Source organism: Lampetra fluviatilis, chromosome 51 (assembly GCF_964198595.1).
Source record: "Lampetra fluviatilis chromosome 51, kcLamFluv1.1, whole genome shotgun sequence".
Classification (NCBI taxonomy): Eukaryota; Metazoa; Chordata; class Hyperoartia; order Petromyzontiformes; family Petromyzontidae; genus Lampetra; species Lampetra fluviatilis.
The window spans coordinates 9,814,968-9,834,731 of NC_136325.1; the positions used below are offsets into that span (position 1 = coordinate 9,814,968).

A 19,764-nucleotide genomic window follows, 5' to 3' on the forward strand; every position below is an offset into this window, starting at 1 on the left:
TCAAAATAATGATGTACTGTAGTGTGTTTCTCGTTTTACAGTTTTTGAAAAATAAAGTTTGAGATTAGACAAAATAACCTTTGGGCTTGTTTCAGTCTCATGTACTGTATTTGAGTTGTGCACGTTACGTTAACAAAAGGCACTGTTGTTGTTAGACGGAAAATTTAAAATTAATGGTAGATCAGTCCAGGTTTGCGTAGTGGTAGTAGAGGCAATGTCTGGCAACGCCAGTGTGATGCGACATCACAGGTGGGCAAGGCAGTATGGGTATTTGTACGACGGCAGAGCACGGTGTGCTGCGGACAGCACCGCGTGTCCGAGCGATAACGTTACAACCTCGCGGCACACTGTCGCTCAAGAGTGCGTCGAGCCAAAGCCAACAAAGATGACCGATTTCTTTCGTTGGTTTGACCAGTTGAGGGTACCATAATGTCTGTCATTTGTAATTTTTCTTAAATTTTGTATGATTTTTATGAAAATGTAAAATATAAGTTTGCCAACACGTAAGGCCATTCTGGTCCTGGTTTAAATCGCTACCCCTTGAAGTAAAGCATCACAATTCTACTGCTGGGGGTGGTGGAGTTCGGAGAGACTTCCGCTGCTGCTGCTGCACCCGCCAGCTCCCAGTGGCCCTGCGAGGCACCGGTGGTGGCGATCCACGATTCAAACCGTGACTCCAAATCATCACAATTCTACCAGCGGTGGATGGGGGGGGGGGGAAATCTGGAAACCACCGCCACCTCTCAGCGGCGCTGCTTGATCCCCGCCTTGGACTTGTGGGCGGTGCCGCGTGGCAGGACGGTGTAGGTGGCCTCCATGCCGGCCTGGATGTGGTCCGTCACGTGGCAGTGCATGAGCCACGTGCCCGGGTTGCCGGGCCTCATGTGCGCCGTCTCGAACGTGGCCGGGAACAGGTCCATGACGTCGGCTCGGTGGGTTCCGCCCCCCACCTGCTCGAGACGCGCCACAGCCGCGGGTCAGTACGCGCGCATCAGTACGCGCGCGGCTCGTGAGCCCGCTGGCGAACACACGTGGGCCAAATCGACCCTCCGCTTCCGTCCCGTGGCCCCCTCGCATTGCATCTCATCGTCCGAATGTCTCTGGCCAGAGGCAGATCTAGAACATTTCACACGGGGTGGCTGGAGGGGGTGATCTTAAAATTGCATGATACTTTTTCCTTCCAAACGGCCCTACATTAATAATATCAATTCCTTGACTTGAAGCTTTCATGACTGCAGGAATTCATATTCTTGGGTCTTTCGGTAAAGTCACGGAGATAGGTTCAAATAAAATAACAAAAGAATACGACGTTTTGATCGCAACGTAAGCGGTCGTCTTCAGGAAAAGGGGGTTTAGCTTCCAAGGGAAACGGTTTTAAATGGGCGTAGCCCAAATGTCAGCAGCCAATGATAATGTCAATGTGAGTGTTCGTCAGCGAGCCCGGCGGTGTTTACCTGGCAGCTCTGCTGTGATTGTGTCACCTGATGACGTTCGCTTGCGTTGCGATCGAAACGTCGTGATCTCTTATTTTCTACCTACGTGACTTTCCCGAAACATCCGGAGAAAACCCGATCGTGCAAGGGTGGGGGGGGGGATACCCTATCTTCACTCGTATGTATATACGGTGAACTTCTTTTGCACCGTACATAGCCAACCGCACTAATCGAAGGTGCGAGGGAAGGACAACAACACCTCAATACAAAGCAGTTCTAAAGAAATGAGCCCCTTCTGGACATCCGAGAAAAAGAGCTTCAATAGAGCTCATCGTATTTCTCCAGGATAAAGATTTCGATTCTGATCCCAGAGAGACGGAGTCCACATTTCCGCTGTGCGAGCCCAGGGTCCCTGCACGGAAGCCTCCTCGATGCCCAGCCACGGGTGGGCCGGGCGTTCCACGACTCCCTTGGCAGGTCTTCTACGGGAGAAGCGGGCGGTTGCGTGGAGGCGGCTGTGGTTAGTGGCGTGCGTGGTGTGGGGGAGCGAGCGAGCGAGCGGTGCCGCTACCTGCACGGTGAAGGGGTGGCCGTGGAAGTGCACCGTGTGGATGTCCACCTCGTTGCCCATGCCCAGGAGGTACCAGGCCACGTGCTCGCCCTCGCGCATCGTCAGCCCCGGCAGGTTGCCGTACACGTAGCCGTTGATGGCTGCGTGGGGGCGAGCCACAGACGCGCGCACAACAAACAACAAAGGTCCCCCGTGTAGCCTTCACAGCCTGTTGAGGCAAGTGCTGTTAGCGAGTAGCGCCTATTAAGGCTGGCACGGCACACGAGGGGGTGGGTGGCCAGCACCACGCCCGGCCACCTTTGTCTTCCCAGTGGCGATGTTTACACACCGCGCCAGGTACTCATTTTGAGGCCGAATCGACCTAAGGGGAGGCCAAGGACCGGTTCCGATAATCATCACCTGGTGGTGACCTTGAGCGGGAATTTAACTCGTGTCGCCGGGTTCGTAGCGCAACGTAGCGCCAACCGCTACCTATACTGTGACCGTACCCTCGGACCGACGGACATCACTGGAGCATGGTACGGTGCTGACCACGACCACAAACGTGCACCCCGATGCTCGTGTGTGCACGTATGTACAGGTACAGGTGTGTGCACGTATGTACAGGTGTGTGCACGTATGTGTACATATGTACAGGTGTGTATGAAGGCTCTTGTTTCTCAATGACCCTCCCTGCCGGCTCAGCCTCCTGTCTGTGTGCATGTGGAACTTCTTTCGCACCTGGCGCCTCTTTACACCCCCCCCCCCCCCCGTGCCCCCCACCCCCGCGGCGAGCGACGGGTCTCACAGTGCATCTTGTTGCTCTCCTTGAAGTCCTCGTCGGAGGTGATGACGCCCGCCCCGCCGCAGCAGCGCTGCACGTTCTCCTCCAGGTACCACGACTCGTTCTCGTCGAACACCATCCAGAGCAGCGCAAACTCTCGCTCCACCCCGCGGGGCCGCGCGGCGCCGTCACTGCCGCCGCCGCCGCCGCCACCCGACAGCACGCCGGGCCGGCACGTGAGCAGGCTTCCGAAGAGGCCGCTGTACAGGTCCTGCACCACCACACGCACACGCGCACACACGCAATTCACGCGGTGCAATGGCAACACGGCCGTTCGCTCGGCACGCGCCGGGCGTACTTTCGTATGTTGCGGGGAGCGGTGGTGTAGCGGTCAGCGCGCTGCGCTACGAACCCGGCGACCCCAGTTCGATTCCCGCTCACGGCCAACACCATGAATCGGTCCCTGGGCCTCCCCTAGGTCGACTCCAAATCAAATGGGTACCTGGTGCGGTGTGTAAACATCGCCACTGGGGAGACAAAGGTGGTCGCGCGTGGTTCTGGACACCCACCTCCTCGTGCGCCGTTCCGGCCTTCATTAGGTGCTTGCTAAATGCACTTGCCCCAACAATCTGTTTAGGCTAGCGAGAGATCTTTGCTGAACTTCTTTCGCACCGTACGTAGCCAACCGTGCTAATCTGAGGTGCGGGGGATAACAAACTAAACACACAAAGCAATTTCAAAGAAATTAGTTTTAAATCGAGATGACTTAAAAGTGCATAGCTCCAGTGGATTCCTAATATCGGAAGGAAGAGCGTTCCAGACGGCCACAGAAGCGTGTCCGAAAGCGCACGATGCGGTGACCGTCTTTGTTCCACGGCTCACCAAAAGCCGCTGCTAGGATTAATCTCGTCACCTTCCTTCACATTATTTGTTTACCGTATTGAAAATGTTTTAAGAGCTACAATGACTTTGACGTTACCCAACAAAAGTTCAATCACACTGTGTGTCACCCTAAAAGGAATAAAAATACGTAGCAGGCGACGGTGTGGGCGGATGCCCCTTATTCATAGCACAGGGCCATTTCCCAAAATGTTGCCTGCTATATTTTTTCTTCAAAGTGTTCCTTACAAACTTGCCGCGTGTCGCTGTTGTTGCGAATTGTCCTTGAGCACCACCGCCAATGCAGCAGCAGCATCATCCGAGGAAGCCACTTTGAGAGTATTAGGAATCCACCGGAGCTGTGCACTTTTAAATCATCTCGATTGAAAACTAATTTCTTCAGAACTGCTTTTTGGTGTTAGTTTAGCGTTGTCGGCTACGTACGGTGCGAAAGAAGTTCGACGTACATACACCACCAGATAATTTGTATAATGTTGATGTGACCTTCGGCTGCTTAATGTTTCTCCGTGGCTAACTTTCATCTCGTGGTTAAAGGACAAACGGATGATGTGGATACGAGCTGGAACATGGGAGACAGGAGGCGGCAAACAGAACACGACCTTGTTGGGGTTGACGTTGGAGTAGTAGGCCCAGAGGAGGCAGTCAGGGTCTCCCTTTCCTGGGCCCGATCGCTCGGGAACCATCCACTTGTACTTCTCCACACGCCCTGCACACGGACCCACACGCACACACGGGCCGTCATACACACACGCATGGGCAGATACACACACACGGGACAAAACACGCACATACACACTGATACAAAGACAAAGATCCCTGTATAGATATGTTAGTGAGCACCTATGAATGCCAACACGGAACACAAGGGGGTAGGTGGCCAGCACCGTGCCGGACCGCCTTTGTCTCCCCCAGTGGCGAAGTTTACACACCACACCAGGTACTCAGTTGGGGCTCATTTGGGGGGTTAACCTAGAGGAGGCGCAGGACCGGTTCAGAAAATCGTCACTGGTGTTGGCCGGCAGGCGTAGCAAATCCGGAGCGCCGATGCGGAGACGACTGAGAATCGGGAGCCGGTCGCTGCAAGGCAACGCGTGGCGGCGCGACGCAAATGATCGCGACGAGAGAGAGGCGCTGTGTGGAGGTGAGGCGCTGTGCGGAGGATGAGAGGCGCTGCGTGGAGGAGAGGCGCTGTGCGGAGGAGGAGAGGCACTCGCCGGGAGCCACAGGGGGGATGTTGCAGCTGTCCAGGCCCTCGTCCACGCCGTGAGCGTGCATGTTGTACGGACGGCTCGCCATGTTCTTGAAGACGACCACCAGCGCCTCGCCCACCTCCGCGCGCAGCATGGGGCCTGGAACAGGGCGGGCTGCGTCACTGCGCGCGGCTGGGGCCACGGCACCACGCGGGTGCTCGCTCGTGACGCTGCCGATGACCTTTCTGGGAGGCTCAACGGGGGCACACCGCGAGCTGGCGGCTCCTCCCACCATCCGTCAACTACGCCCGCTCGGTCACTAGCCCCGCCCGCTCGGTCACTAGCCCCGCCCGCTCGGTCACTAGCCCCGCCCGCTCGGTCACTAGCCCCGCCCGCTCGGTCACTAGCCCCGCCCGCTCGGTCACTAGCCCCGCCCGCTCGGTCACTAGCCCCGCCCGCTCGGTCACTAGCCCCGCCCGCTCGGTCACTAGCCCCGCCCGCTCGGTCACTAGCCCCGCCCGCTCGGTCACTAGCCCCGCCCGCTCGGTCACTAGCCCCGCCCGCTCGGTCACTAGCCCCGCCCGCTCGGTCACTAGCCCCGCCCGCTCGGTCACTAGCCCCGCCCGCTCGGTCACTAGCCCCGCCCGCTCGGTCACTAGCCCCGCCCGCTCGGTCACTAGCCCCGCCCGCTCGGTCACTAGCCCCGCCCGCTCGGTCACTAGCCCCGTCCGCTCGGTCACTAGCCCCGCCCGCTCGGTCACTAGCCCCGTCCGCTCGGTCACTAGCCCCGCCCGCTCGGTCATTAGCCCCGCCCGCTCGGTCACTAGCCCCGTCCGCTCGGTCACTAGCCCCGCCCGCTCGGTCACTAGCCCCGCCCGCTCGGTCACTAGCCCCGCCCGCTCGGTCACTAGCCCCGTCCGCTCGGTCACTAGCCCCGTCCGCTCGGTCACTAGCCCCGCCCGCTCGGTCATTAGCCCCGCCCGCTCGGTCACTAGCCCCGCCCGCTCGGTCATTAGCCCCGCCCGCTCGGTCACTAGCCCCGCCCGCTCGGTCACTAGCCCCGCCCGCTCGGTCACTAGCCCCGCCCACTGCTCGGGTGGCCCCGCCCACTGCTCGGGCTACTTTCCTGGCCACAGCAAGGTGGCAGCCTTACCCATAATGCCGAGGTGCTTCTCCCGTTCCCCGCGGGGCTTCTCGCGCGTGAACGTGTCGTCCGTGAACTCGCGGTACACCACCTTCTTGTAGGCAGAGCCAATGCGGTCCGTGCCGCCCCTCAGGAATGTCTCTCCGTGGCTGGGACACACAAACAACGACAACGACGACGACGATCCCACGTACAGCCTCGAGAGACTTTTGGTACAAGTGCAGTGACTGTGCTTGTCACTGTTTGGTGCCGGGGCTTGCGAAGCCACGGCCGGTAATGTGTTGTCATTGCGGGCAGCCCGGGTTACGGGATGTAGTACCACCGGCCCTAGTGGGGCTTGGGTGAGCGCTGGTGAGCGCGGAGGCACCGCGAGCAGTGTGCGGTGCCGGCTCCCGGTGAGGGAGCGTCAGCCAGCCAGGGTTACTCTGGGGCGTGATACGCTAGCTGACCTGTTGTCACGTGACCGGACGATACTGGAGGGGGGCCACCGGTGCATGGGGGCCGTGGGGCAGTCACTGGTCCAAAGGAGCTCTCTGGAACCTTCCAGAAGGAGCTCGTGGTCCGGGCCGGGATAGCGAACCGTGTCCAGCTGTGCCGTAGCGTGGTTAGAGATGGGCATTGGAGACCCGAGTGTAGTTCGTGTTGTGTTACGAGTTAACGTGGAATAAATAGTGTTGCTCCCAAGATAACGTCTGCGACTCAGTTGGACTCACTACACAAGTGCTGTTAGCGAGTAGCAGCGACTATGAAGGTCGGCACACGAGGGGGTGGGTGGCCGGCACCACGCCCCGCCGCCTTTGTCTCCCCAGTGGCGATGTTTACACATCGCACCAGGTACTCAAACACGTGGACACACGCACGTACATACACACCGACATGAGCAGATGGTGCATGCATTCGAACACATCACTCAAGTACACATGCACGCACGCCAACATACACGGACACAGGATGATGTGACAGCTCATTCATCACGTGCCAGTGGCCCCACTCGTGAAAAAAATGGAATTCCCACTTGATAACGATAACAATGCTTACCGTCTCTCTGCCAAGATTGCCACAGCAAACAGCCCTCTGCCTACACACCCGCGCGGTGTCGCGACACACCTGCCGCGACAGACCCGCGCGCGTGGCACCGTGACACACCTGTGGCGACAGACCCGCGCGCGTGGCGCCGCACCTGTGCTGCCGCGTGGTGTTGTGCCGCGCGAGCTCCCAGTGGCGCGTGGGGGAGTAGTCCCAGCTGAGCTCCACGGCCGCCACGAAGTGCGTGCGCGTCGCCGTGGGGCGCGGCGGGCGCAGCACGCGCGCATCGCACAGCGACACGTGGTAGTGCTGCTTCATGCCCGCCGACAGGTGGTCCGCCGTCTTGCACACCACCCCAAAGTCACCTGGGGGTGGGGGGAAGAGAGGGGGAGAGACGCGGGGGGGGGGGGGGGGGACGATGGGAAGTCGTGGGGAGATGCGAGCACGGTAGGGGGCACAGGTGGTGCATCGGCCGGTCATCTCAGTCAACCCATGCCACCTGGGTCTGTCCCGTGACCTCCTGCCACTGGGCGTTCGACACGTGGCCTTCAAGTGCAACTAGCCTGGCACAAGCTCCGTGGTGAAGTCACCACCACTTAGTGGCGAACGGCGGTTGCTGTTGTTGTTGATGCGAGCAGATGAAGGACAGGGCTATGTGGTCATCGTTGTCATTCTATCGCAACAAGGCAAGAAACGCCTCGCGCGTCCGCGTGGATCGTACGACGCTGCGCGGCGCGCGGAAGCATTCGAGTGGCGGGCACCGAAGCGGACGGGGGGCGGCTGCCAGGGCGATGCTGGAGGCCTGTCACGTGGGCCGTAGGTGGGCCGCCAGGGCTCTCGGGGTCCCAGCAACAATGCGCCCTGACGTGGCCCAAGCGGAGGCAGAACGAGAAACTAGCCCATTGAGAGGTGTGGGGCGGTCCTGAGACATCAAAGCTTTGCTAGCAAAAAAGAAAATCAACATTCACTTCATTTCCTTTGGTATTCTCCATAAAACTAATTTTTATTCTATCTCACCAGGGAAGGGGCACCGAGCTACATCTCTGTCAGAAACCAAGTGGCTTATCATCACCACGTGGAAATTTATAGCAGCAGCCAAATACACTAAGCGTGTGATGTTGATTCTAAATGTGAAGGGGAAAACCGGAAGACCCGGAGAAAAATCCGCGTGACCACAATGAGAGAGAGAGACCGTAAACTCCAAATAAACAAGCAGGCGTCAGGGTCTGGATTGAACCCACGACCTCCTGTATACCAGGCGAGGTAGTTAACATCTCCTAGCCACCGTGGATCTGGCTCTGTGCCCGAGCGCAGTTGACGCACCGGCCGCCGGTGCGTGGGTCACCGGGAGGGCTCACCGGCCTTGTCGGCGCTCATCGTGGCCGTGAGCGAGCTGTGCGGGAAGAGGTTGATGGTGTCACGCCGGCGCCCCGACGCGCGCATCGTGTTCCCCGCCAGGTAGACGGCGTGGACGTCGACCTCGGAGCCCAGGCCCAGCAGGTGCCACGACACCTGCTGGGCCTTGCACATGCGGAGGCCCTGAAGGGTGTTGTACATGCGCCCGTTGATGGCTGTGGAGGCAGGTGGGGAGGAGAGATAGGGAGAGAGAGAGAGGAGAGGGTGAGGAAGACACAGAGAGCAAAGGGCGCATGGAGAGAGTTAAAGGGCCCATTGGGAGAGGAAGATCGAGAGAGGATGAGAGATAACTTACAGGGGAGTGGGACGGGAGAAGGGAGAGAGACACGGCCTCTGTGGATGGGACAGAGCGAGCGAAAGACTGGTGGAGGCAGCTATTAAGCAATGCAAAATAACAATCACTCAAATTGTGAGGGCCACTGAGCAACGTCAGACTGCACAACGTGACCCCGCCAATGGTTTCCACGCTCCGCTAGATCCCGCAGCTGCTGCACGGTCAACACTCGACCCCCAAGATCCCACCACTTGCTTTTAGATAGACTCACCCAGAGACCCAGAGATTCAGCATCCCACCATCTGGCCTTAAGGCCTCCCCCCTTTGGTGGTCGGGCTTGTGGAGACTGTTCCAACGGCCATCTCGCCAATCGGTCCTCACTCCATCCCGCGCCACACGTCCCACCCAGCGCGGACGTTTTTGCCTCCTCGAATGTTCTATTTGTATTTTCACCAGGTAAGGGCCGCTCCCCTACGCAGATGTTTGTTAGAAGTGTCTTGGCCATAAATGAGAGCTCAACGAAGCGGCTTATCGCGTGGAAAGGTATCGCAGCCAAATGCTCTGAACGCGTGATGTTGATTATACACGTGGAGAGAAAAACCGGAGGACCCGGGGGAAAAAGCCACGTGACCACGGGGAGAGAGACACCGCAAACTCCACATACACAGCAGGCGTCAGGGTCGGGATCGAACCCACGACCTCCTGTATACCCGGCGAGGTAGTTAACTTCTCACCACCGTGGCACCGGCCGGTTAAACGTGGTTGTGCACCGCCACCGAGGGGGAGGTTCGCGTGCGTGTCCAGCGGCCGCACCGTGCATCTTGTTGCTCTCCTGGAAGTCGTCGTCGTCCCGGTTCACGCCGGCCGGGTCGCTCGCGAAAGCGGCGATGTTCCGCTCCAGGTACCAGCTCAGGTTCTCGTCGAACACGGAGAAGAGCAGCGAGAACTCGTGGTCGATGCCACGCTGCACGGGAGGGGTGGGGGGGGCAGGACAACTTTGCATTTTGCTGCCGCACTGCCCTCTGGGATGGATGCCAGACCACGGGACATGGCCGAATTTCTGACAGAATCAACGTGCATCAAACGTCCAGGTCAGGAGGTAAACACACATTAGACCACAACTCTAAGCAGCAGACTCATCATAATTCTGACTTAAAACTTTCGTGACTGCAGCAATTCATATTCTTTAGGTCTTTCGGTAAAGTCACGTCTACCGCTTGTGTTGCGTGACGTGAGTTTTTGGTTTTTTATTTTATTTTCTATCTACGTGACTTTACCGAAAGAATCAAAGAATATAATCATAATTAACAATAATGTAGAATACAATTGGGGGGGGGGAGGTTGGGGGGGGCATAAGCAAACAAAGCACAAGTGTATGGGTCCCTAGTAAGCTCAAGGGAGCCTGTATAAATCTGTGGCAAACCAATGATTCGCCTTTCAACATTCCGGTTTGCTTAAACCAAATCAATTGGTGCATTTGCCCACGTGACATGACAGCTTGATTTAACTGGCCGTGTCGGGTGGTGGAGGGCAATTGTCGAACGTGGCATTATCCGCTACACGACGATCTCACCCAAAAGAAACTAATATTGTCAATCACCGACCGATCTGCTGTGGCATCGCCGCTCAAATTTTCAGGCGTCCCGTGACGACGCTTGGACGCGCTTCGCAACCGCTGCCCCGGCCGGGCACGCGGAGCGGCAACGCGGAGAGCGGAACGCAAGCAGATGGCATCGCTGCTCGTTGCGTCTAGCGTCGTCACACTTCGTCCGGCATTGCCCGCGTCGTGCCCACCACCCCTCTCCCAATTGTGGGGGGCCACCACGCCAGGGAGCCGACCTGCGCGCCGTCTGCGCCCAGCTTGCCGGGGCGGCACACGACGAGGGGCCCCACGAGTCCCGAGTTGGTGTCCCGCACGCTGTCCGCCGCCGAGTAGTAGAGCCACGTGACGCAGTCCGGGTCGTTCCCCGCCGGGCCAGACTCCTCGCCCACCACCCAGCGGTACAGGAAGCGGCGGCCCGGCGCCACTGACTCCCCGCCTGCACGAGCGCTCGGGGTTAGGGGGGGGCAGCACGGTACGGGGTCGCGCTGCGGGGATCGCGCTGCCGGGGTCGCGTGAGGGGTCGCGATTTGGAGTTCTTGATTTTGGGTTACGGTTCGAGGTTGACGATATGGGGTCTGTCAATTGGGTGTCGGGGTTCGCAATGTGGGTTCACGACTGGGGGTTAGGATCCGGTGTTCATGGTGATTCTGACACTAGGAACGCTCACCCCAGATTAAGGCTCAAACCCAGCTCGTGAGCGGCTCACCCCGTGACCCCTGGCTCACCCCGTGACCCCTGGTTCACCCTGTGACCCCCGGCTCACCCCTTGACCCCCGGCTCACCCCTTGACCCCTGGCTCGCCGTGACACCTGTGACCCCTGGCTCACCCTGTGACCTCTGGCTCGCCCCGTGGCCCCTGGCTCGCCCTGTGACCCGTGACCCCCGGCTCACCGGCCACGCCGTCGCTGTACGCGGCGCCCTCATGCTGCTTGAGGTAGGAGACGCCGTGCGGCTGGATGCTGTACGGGCGGCTCGCGTTGTTCCAGAACACGACCTGCAGCACGTCCCCCACCTCTACGCGCAGCACGGGACCTGCACGCGCACAGACAAAGATCCCCACCACCACCACCACCGCCGTGGAGCATTAACAGAACGTTGGGGCAAGCGCTGATCGCGAGCACCCGTGAGGGGGGTGGGTGGCCAGCACCGCGCCCGGCCGCGTTTGTCTTCCCGGTGGCGAAGTATACACACCGCACCGGGTACTTATTTGAGGCGGAGTCGACCTAGGGAAGGCCCAGGACCGGTTCAGATAATCGTCACCGGTGTTGGCCGTGAACGGGAATCGAACTCGGGTCACCGGGTTTCGTAGTGCAGTGCGCTACCACTGCCCCACACACTCACAAAAACACACATGTACAGTACAGCAACATTACACACGTGCACATATATACATACACAATTATACAAAGGATAGAGATCACCGACGCAAATGGTTTGTGCGTCCCAGGAAGATAAAGAGGCAAGGTGAGGGCCCTACGAGCGGCATTACCGAGCAGGGCGAGGTGCTCGTCGTTCTTGCCGCGCTGGCGCACGGCACTGAACAAGTCGTCCTCGTAGGCCACGTAGCGGGCCTTCCAGTAGCGGCTCCCCACGCGGTGCGGCCCCCGCTCGAGGAACACGGCCGAGGGGCTAGGGGACACGCAGAGACACGTGGGGACACACAGAGACACACACACGGTGACACATGGACACACACACACGGACACGCGGAGACACGCACGGGGACACGACGAGACACGGGGAGAATGGAGATACACAGCGATTAGTTAGACACACGGTGACACACACGGGGACGTACGGCGCTCCAGGCCCCTCACCTCCCCGGCTCGTCGAGCTTCGTGCCCGAGATGCGGTCGCGCCCGCCCGGCGCGTAGTCCCACACCTCCTCCTGCGCTGCCACGAAGAACGTGCGCGTCACGCCGCCGCTCACGGGCGCCTGCGCGGGGCCGGGAGGCTTCAAGCCGCAGTCGCGCACCGTGTACAGCATCATCATGCCGGCTGGGGGGGGGGGGGGGGGGGCGGGGGTGGGAAGGGGGAGGGGGGCCGTGGTTTGAAATTCTCGCGCTCGCAGCTGCCCGGCGAGGGGACCCCCAGCGGCAGCGTCGCCTTAGTCGACGTCGCAAACAAGCCGCCGCCGCAGGTGAATTGTAAACAAATTTCCTTAGAACCGTTTGCCGTTGCGATTAGTTTTTTTTATCCTTTCCCAGCAACCTCCGAGTAGCGCGGTTGTCGACGCCACGGAGGGAAAACCCCTCGGTCACCTTGCACGTGGTCGTTGACCTGGCAGCTAATGAGCCAGGTGCCCACGCGCGCCGGGGCCATGCGCGCCGATCGGAACGTGGCCGGGAAGAGGGCGACGGTGTCGACGCGGCGTCCGCGCTCCTCCAGCGTGTGGCCCAGGAAGTGGGCGGCGTGGACGTCCGCCTCGTTGCCCATCGCCACGAGGTGCCACCAGACGCGCTCGCCGGCGCACAGCTCCAGCCGCGGCGCGTTGCCGTACACATAGCCGTTGATGGCTGCCGGGCGGGGGGGGGGGGGGAGGCCCCCCTCGGGTCACGATCGACGAGCCCAAAAAAAAAGCTTTTCGTGCTTAGCTTGTAGTCCTTCCCCCTAGCCACGGGTGGCCCACGTACAGTGCGAAAGAAGTTCAAAATACATCCCTATGATAGTTAAGAGGTGTTTTTGTGGCTATCACAAATGATGGCTCAACCGAGTGGCTGATCATCGCATGGACATTTATAGCAGCAGCCAGATACTCTGAGCGCACGTCGATTCCAGATACTCTGAATGCACATCGATTCCAAATATAGAACGGAAAAACCGGAGGACCCGGGGTAAAAGTCGGGATCGAACCCACGACCTCCTGTATACCAGGCGAGGTAGTTAACATCTCGCCACGGTTGTGCCCCTTGTCCCCCGCGCGACGTCGCACCGTGCATCTTGTTGCTCTCCACGAAGTCCTCGTCGTTGACGTCCACGGTGGCCGGCTGCTCGCAGAAGCGCTCCACGTTCCTCTGCAGGTACCAGCTCAGGTTCTCGTCCATGACGGAGAAGAGGAGGAAGAACGCTCGGTCCGGGTCTTGGGGGTTCCCGTGCTCGTCCAGAGAGCCTGCGGGGTGCACGCGAGGCCATCCGCTCGCTGGGGGGCCAGACCATCCCCCCCACCACACCCCGAGGGAGACAGAACCTCGGCCAATCCCAGATCCATTTCAGGATCGCACTCTCCGTCTTCAACATCCTCCATGGACTCCTCCTCTCTCATCTCATCTCACTCTCCTCCCACGCACTCTCCTACCTCTCCATCTCACCTCTACTCGCCCCGCCACACTCGCCTCTCCATCTCGCTCTACTTCCCCCTCCACGCACTCCTACCACCCTCGTTGGTTTATTTCTCCGAGTGGTGGTGCACTGCTTAGCGGACTGTCGCTTAGAGACCGTTGAAAATAACATCGCCCCACGATGGACGACGCCACCGGCGCTACAACGAGTTCCAATTCGGATTTTTTATTTTGTCAACGTCACGGCGTCCTCGACCCCCCCCCCCCCCGCCGTCCCGCGTGAGGGGTGGGTTGTGGGGGGGTCCCGGGCAGCCGGGGGGGGGGGGCGCACCTTTCTTGCAAGCGAGCAGCGGGCCGATGAGCCCCGCGGCGATGTCCCTGGGCGCGTCGACGTGCGAGTGGTACGTCCACGTGATGCAGGCCGGGTCGGCCTCCGTGGGGCCGTACTCGGGCTTCAGGCTCCACGTGTACTCGCGGCTCTCGCCCGGAGCCACCGCATCGTCCGCCTGCTGATGGCGCTCCGTGTGGTCGGGGTAGGGGGCTCCTGGCGGGGGGGGGGGGGGAGCGGGAGGAGCAAGGGAGGCGTCCAGACGATTCGGCCAGCAACTGACCCGCTTTACAGGTCACCCACAGGTCACCCACAGGTCACCCACAGGTCACCCACACACAAGTCACCCACAAGTCACCCACAGGCCACCCACAGGTCACCCACAGGTCACCCACAGGTCACCCACAAGTCACCCACAAGTCACCCACAGGAACTCCAACCCGATGCTGCAGGACTCTCGAGGTGTGCTCCTCTCTCTCGCAGTGCCCCCCCAACCCCCCCCCCCGCCCCCACTGCCCCCGCTCACCCTCGCTGCTCTTGTCGTAGTGCAGGCCGTGCGAGTGGATGGTGTAGGGGCGCGACGCCAAGTTCCTGAGGTGGACGACGACGGTGTCGCCCACCTCGGCGCGCAGCACGGGCCCCAGGAAGCCGAGCCACGGCTCCTTGGGCAGCGCCAGCGAGAAGGCGGCGTCCGCGTACTCCTCGTACACGGCCTTGGTGTACACGGTGCCCACGCGCCGCGGGCCCCGTCGCATGAACGTGCCGGCGTGCCTTGGCGCGCACGCGGCGCCGGAAGGAGGAGAGAGGCGGGCGAGTTAGTGGGCGGGTGAGTGAAGGAGTAAGTAGGTGAGTAAGTGGGTGAGCGGGCGAGCGAGCGGAGAGTTGGGCGAGTGTTTGAGCGAGTTAGTTTGTGGGCGAGTACGTGAGTGACCGGGTGGGTGAGTGAGTTGAGAGGTGGTTGAGTGAGTGGGTGAGTGAATTGAGTGGGTGAGTTGAGTGGGTGAGTTGAGTGGGTGAGTTGAGTGGGTGAGTTGAGTGGGTAAGTGGGTGAGTAAGTGGCTGAGTAAGTGGGTGAGTAAGTGGGTGAGCGGGCGAGTGAGTGGGTGAGTGAGTTGAGAGGTGGTTGAGTGAGTGGGTGAGCTGAGTGGGTGGGTGAGTAAGTGGGTGAGCTGAGTGGGTGGGTGAGTAAGTGGGTGAGTAAGTGGGTGACTGAGGTGGGGGGTTGTTAAAGCGCCGAGCGCGTCGCGTTGGGACGTGTTTATTAATCATCAGGCGCGTGCGGTGCAGTACGGCCCATGGAGCGAGTCGGCGGAACGTGGGCCGACGCGCCGCGGTTTGGGACGCCGCCGGCTCCGGCACTCACTCGTCGTCGTCCACGCTCACGTCGGCGATGAGGTTGCGCCGCGCGGGCGCGTAGTCCCAGTCGACCTCGCGGATCGCGATGAAGTGAGTCCTGACGACGGCGGGGGCGGCCGGCACCCACGTGGAGCAGCAGCAGCAGGCGACCGCGAGCCAGGCGAGAGGACGCATCCTCACCGGCGCAGCTGGGGGCGCGTGCGGACAGAGAGACGTCGCGGCGTTATAGAACATAATTGGGGGGGGGGGGCACCACGGTGGCTAGGAGATGTTAACTATCTCGCCTGGTGTACAGGAGGTCGTGGGTTCCATACCGACCCCGACGCCTGCTGCTGTGTATTTGGAGCTTGCGGTGTCTATCGCCCCGTGGTCGCGTGGATCTTTCTCCGGGTCCTCTGGGTTTTCCCTGCACTGTTAGAAACATGCGTGTCGGAGTATTTGGCTACTATAAATGTCCACATGATAAGCCGCTTCATTGAGCTATCATTAGCGGCTAGGCCGCTTCTGATAAATCGCCATGTAGCTCAGTGGGCCTTAACTGGTAAAAATAATTGTTTAGTTTAAATAGTTGTTATTTATTATTAGTTAATACATCTAGTATCGGCGTTATCATTCTTATGGTGCAGAGCGACCGTGACGACGAAGGGAGGCGCTGCTATGTTTTACAGACGCAACCTGCGGTGGTATCACACGGCTCCACAACCACCACACAGCCACCACCAACATAGCCCCCCCCCCCATGTGATCCAACGCCGTGAATGCTGGAAACCCCCTTGCAAGCCCCGCCCACGTTCGTTGTCCGACGAGTCGAGGAACCACCCAGTCGTTACAATGTGGCCCAGGTGGCGGCTCAGTGGCTGTGCGGGTGGGGGGGCAGCTAGCAAAGGGAAGGTGTTTGTGTTTAGTGACTTGCTTCCCATTTTTTCTCTATTTTGCACTGCTATCGTTAATTGTTGTTGTTGTCCTGTTTGTTGTTGTTGTTGTTGTGACTTGCCGACCCGTCCCTTACTGGACAACCTCCAGGATAAATAAAGATTCAGATTCTGTGCCCACTCTTCCCCTCTCTTAACAATCCAGAGATGTCATCTAGAAAACACAAACGCACAAACAACACCCTACAAACAAAACACAAACAACAGAAACAACACACCACAAACTCAACACTTTCGTCAATAACACACAGTGTGTGTGGCCTCGGGTAAAGTTTATAATCGGTCACGTGTTGAGTAGTGGTGCTTATTCTAAAACATTAAATACGGGACCAGAGAGATAAGAGGGGATGAGAGACGGGATTCAACACAGACACACACACAGACACACAGACACCCATACACAGACACCCACACACAGACACACACACACAGACACACACACAGGCACCCACACACACACAGACACACACACACAGACACCCACACACAGACACCCACACACACACACAGACACCCACACAGACACCCACACACCCACACACACACAGACACCCACACACCCACACACACAGACAGACACACACACAGACACACAAAGACAAACACACACGGGCGGGTGACCATTCTGCTGTGTAAGCGAGGGCTGACCTCTCTGTTATCGGAGTCGCCGTTATCCGTTATCTGTCTATGTGGGCAAACCGAGGTCTGAGAGGGCGACACGGCTCCACAACCACAACACACAGACACCACCACACACACACAACCACCACTACACACACAGACACCACTATCAACACACAGCCACCACACAGCCTTAGCAGACTGTTGGGGCAAGTTGGTGGGGCGAGTCATTTCTCTAGAACTGCTTTTTGTGTTTAGTTTGTGGTCTTTCCCCTGCACCTCCGATGAGCACAGTTAGCTACGTACGGTGCGAAAGAAGTTGAACATACACACGTGTACAAGAGCTGTTAGAGTGCACCTATGAAGGTCGGGACGCCACACGAGGAGGTGGCCAGCACCACGCCCGACCGCCTTTGTCTCCCCATTAGCAATGTTTACTACACACCGCACCAGGTACTCATTTGAGGCCGAGTCGACCTAGGAGAGGCTCAAGACCGGTTCAGACAATCATCACTGGTGTTGGCCGTGAGCGGAAATCGTTACTCGGGTCGCAAGGTTCGAAGCGCAGCGTAGCGCTAACCGCTGCACTTCCACACACACAACGCTTCACCTCGCAGCACGGAATCACCCTCGTATAGAGCGAGAGAAAGAGGGGAGCGAATCACAGGAGCGAGGAGCTCCTACAGAGAATGTTCACTTGCACAGAAGGCAGCAGCAGTAGCCACGCGATCATCCGGCTGCAAATCCCCCCTCCAAGCTCTGCATTCCTCTGTTTATGAAGGTGTCATCGGCCAAGTAGTGAGTGTTGAAACCATGGCTCCTCTCTATCAGTGCCTGGGGTTCGATACGTGTTTGGGGTGCCACGGTGGTTAGATGTTTACTACCTCGCCTGTGTTCTCACTCTCCCTGTGGTCGCGTGGATTTTTTTCCCTCCACATTTATAAACACGCATTTAGAGTATTTGGCTGCTATAAGTTTCCACGTGATAAGCCACTTCGTTGAGCTATCATTTGTGGCCAGGTCGCTTCTGAAAAAGAGCTACACAGCTCAGTGAGCCTTACACCTGGCAAAACAAATTAGTTTAGTTTGGTATGACACTCTGTATATATCTATACATCTCTGTGAGCACATATCTGGGTCTCCATGGCTCTATGGGTCCCTAATGGATTTCTATTGATATCTACAAGTCTCTATGCGTCTCTGGGTCTCTGCGAGTCTCTGTGGGTCTCCAGTTGATGTATATGGATGTCTACGAGTCTCTTATGGGTCTCTAAAATAGTGTTTTAGTTTCACTAACAGCGTCACCGATCATGCAGATTGCATCTCACAATGGCTGAAGGCACCACAGACTTGACCCGGATGGTAACAGCAGCAAGGCAGAGAGCTGGCGCGACAGTAACAGCCACTCCCCAAGTTCTGCGGTCCTCTATGTATTAAGGTATTTCTCGGCCAATTCATGTACAGGTCTCAAATCCGCGCGATCCTCTTGTCGCCAACTCCACAGGACGCGTCTCTTCAGGCTGCGCACCTTGAAGTCGTTGTTTCATGTTGTATTTGTTAACGACCGGAGTTCTGAGCCAAACGCGTCGATTTAAAACGTTGTTCTTGAGGCTCCTCGTTACCTTGCTGTTATCAATCATCCTACCGGTATCATTTGAGGGGCCTAGTGAATACTGAAACTAATTTACTGAACTTTTTTTATTATTTGACCAGGTAAAGGCCCACTGAGCTGTATAGCTCTTTTAAAACACCGACCATTTGTGATGGCTACATCACAAATGACAGCTCAGCGAAGTGGCTGATGTTCACGTGGAACTGTGTAGCAGTCAAACACTCGAAACGCGTGATACTAAATGCGGAGAAAAAAAATCCCGGAGGACCCGGAGAGAAATCCACGCGACCACTGGGAGAGAGACGCAGACTCCAAATGTACAGCAGCAGGCGTCTTGGTCGGGATTGAACCCACGACCTCCTGTATACAAGGCGAGGTAGTTAACATCTCACCACCGTGGCGCCCCAATTAAAGACAAGGCCCTTGCCTGCAAGATCGGCAGGTAACCAGCAAGAAAACCCGACTGTTGATGAGACGATGTGTGTCAAAACCGGCCCAGAGTTTGCTCGTCTTGAATCAATGCTGCTCAACATAGGCACTCCCAGAAGGCCATGCGGCTGATGGATTGTGTAAGACTTGTTTAATGATATATGAAGGATATCTAAGCAATAAACTTTTGGCTAATGGCATGTCCATGGAACCAACGTTGAGTCAACATTGGCCCGACGTTCCACGCGTACTGGATTGCCTGCTTGTCTATTTTCTCATCCTACATTCAATAATCCTTCCAGTCCACACGAAGCAGACACGCACAGCACCTCCTACGTACGGTGTGAACAAAGTTCAACAAGCATGCACACAGCAGACGTCTCTCTCAACATGTACGCACCTTGAACTTCTTCGGCACCGTACGTAGCCAACCGTGATAATCGGAGGTGCGGCGGAACTAACTTTGGTCCCAGGTGTCTCCCACTCTCGTGCCGGGGCCACCTCCAGCGAAGCTTCGGTCCCAGATGCACCGCGCAGCTCTCTGCCGACATCTACCACAGCTCGCCCTTTATATGTGCACATGTTTAAACAAAATTATAATAATAATCCTCTTCATGGCCCCTCCTGCATATCCTTCCCGAATCAAGGGGCCTTCCCGGAATCCCAAGCAACGCTGCCGAACCCTCCCACCGCAGTTCAAGTCAACATTGCCACACGCAGCGTCCAGCTAGCGGTTCAATCATTAAACGCCGTGGCGGGCATCCGCTCCGAATCGTCGAATGCCCCCCCACCAACCACTGCGCTCCCTGCCACCCCTGCCTCTGATTACAGACACTCGGGGGGGGGGGGGAGTCTCGTCACTCGCATGCAGCAATACCCCCCCCCCCC

The 19,764-nt window shown here is 58.3% G+C and overlaps 1 protein-coding gene across 1 annotated transcript; it reads right to left on the minus strand.

Moving 5' to 3' along the window:
- Window positions 1-27: 27 nt before the first annotated feature.
- On the minus strand, window positions 28-19,400 carry LOC144948959 (hephaestin-like). The gene is made up of 19 exons (XM_078878736.1): window positions 19,277-19,400; window positions 15,290-15,470; window positions 14,453-14,697; window positions 13,930-14,142; window positions 13,253-13,429; window positions 12,582-12,836; window positions 12,138-12,318; window positions 11,810-11,949; window positions 11,212-11,352; window positions 10,557-10,756; window positions 9,531-9,681; window positions 8,386-8,598; window positions 7,182-7,392; window positions 6,011-6,150; window positions 4,882-5,016; window positions 4,267-4,373; window positions 2,792-3,038; window positions 2,005-2,144; window positions 28-950 (listed from the first exon to the last, which is right to left on the minus strand). The coding sequence occupies exons 2-19, from the start codon at window positions 15,454-15,456 to the stop codon at window positions 744-746; spliced, it is 3,270 nt and encodes a 1,089-aa protein (XP_078734862.1). The 5' UTR covers window positions 15,457-15,470; window positions 19,277-19,400; the 3' UTR covers window positions 28-743.
- Window positions 19,401-19,764: the final 364 nt, after the last annotated feature.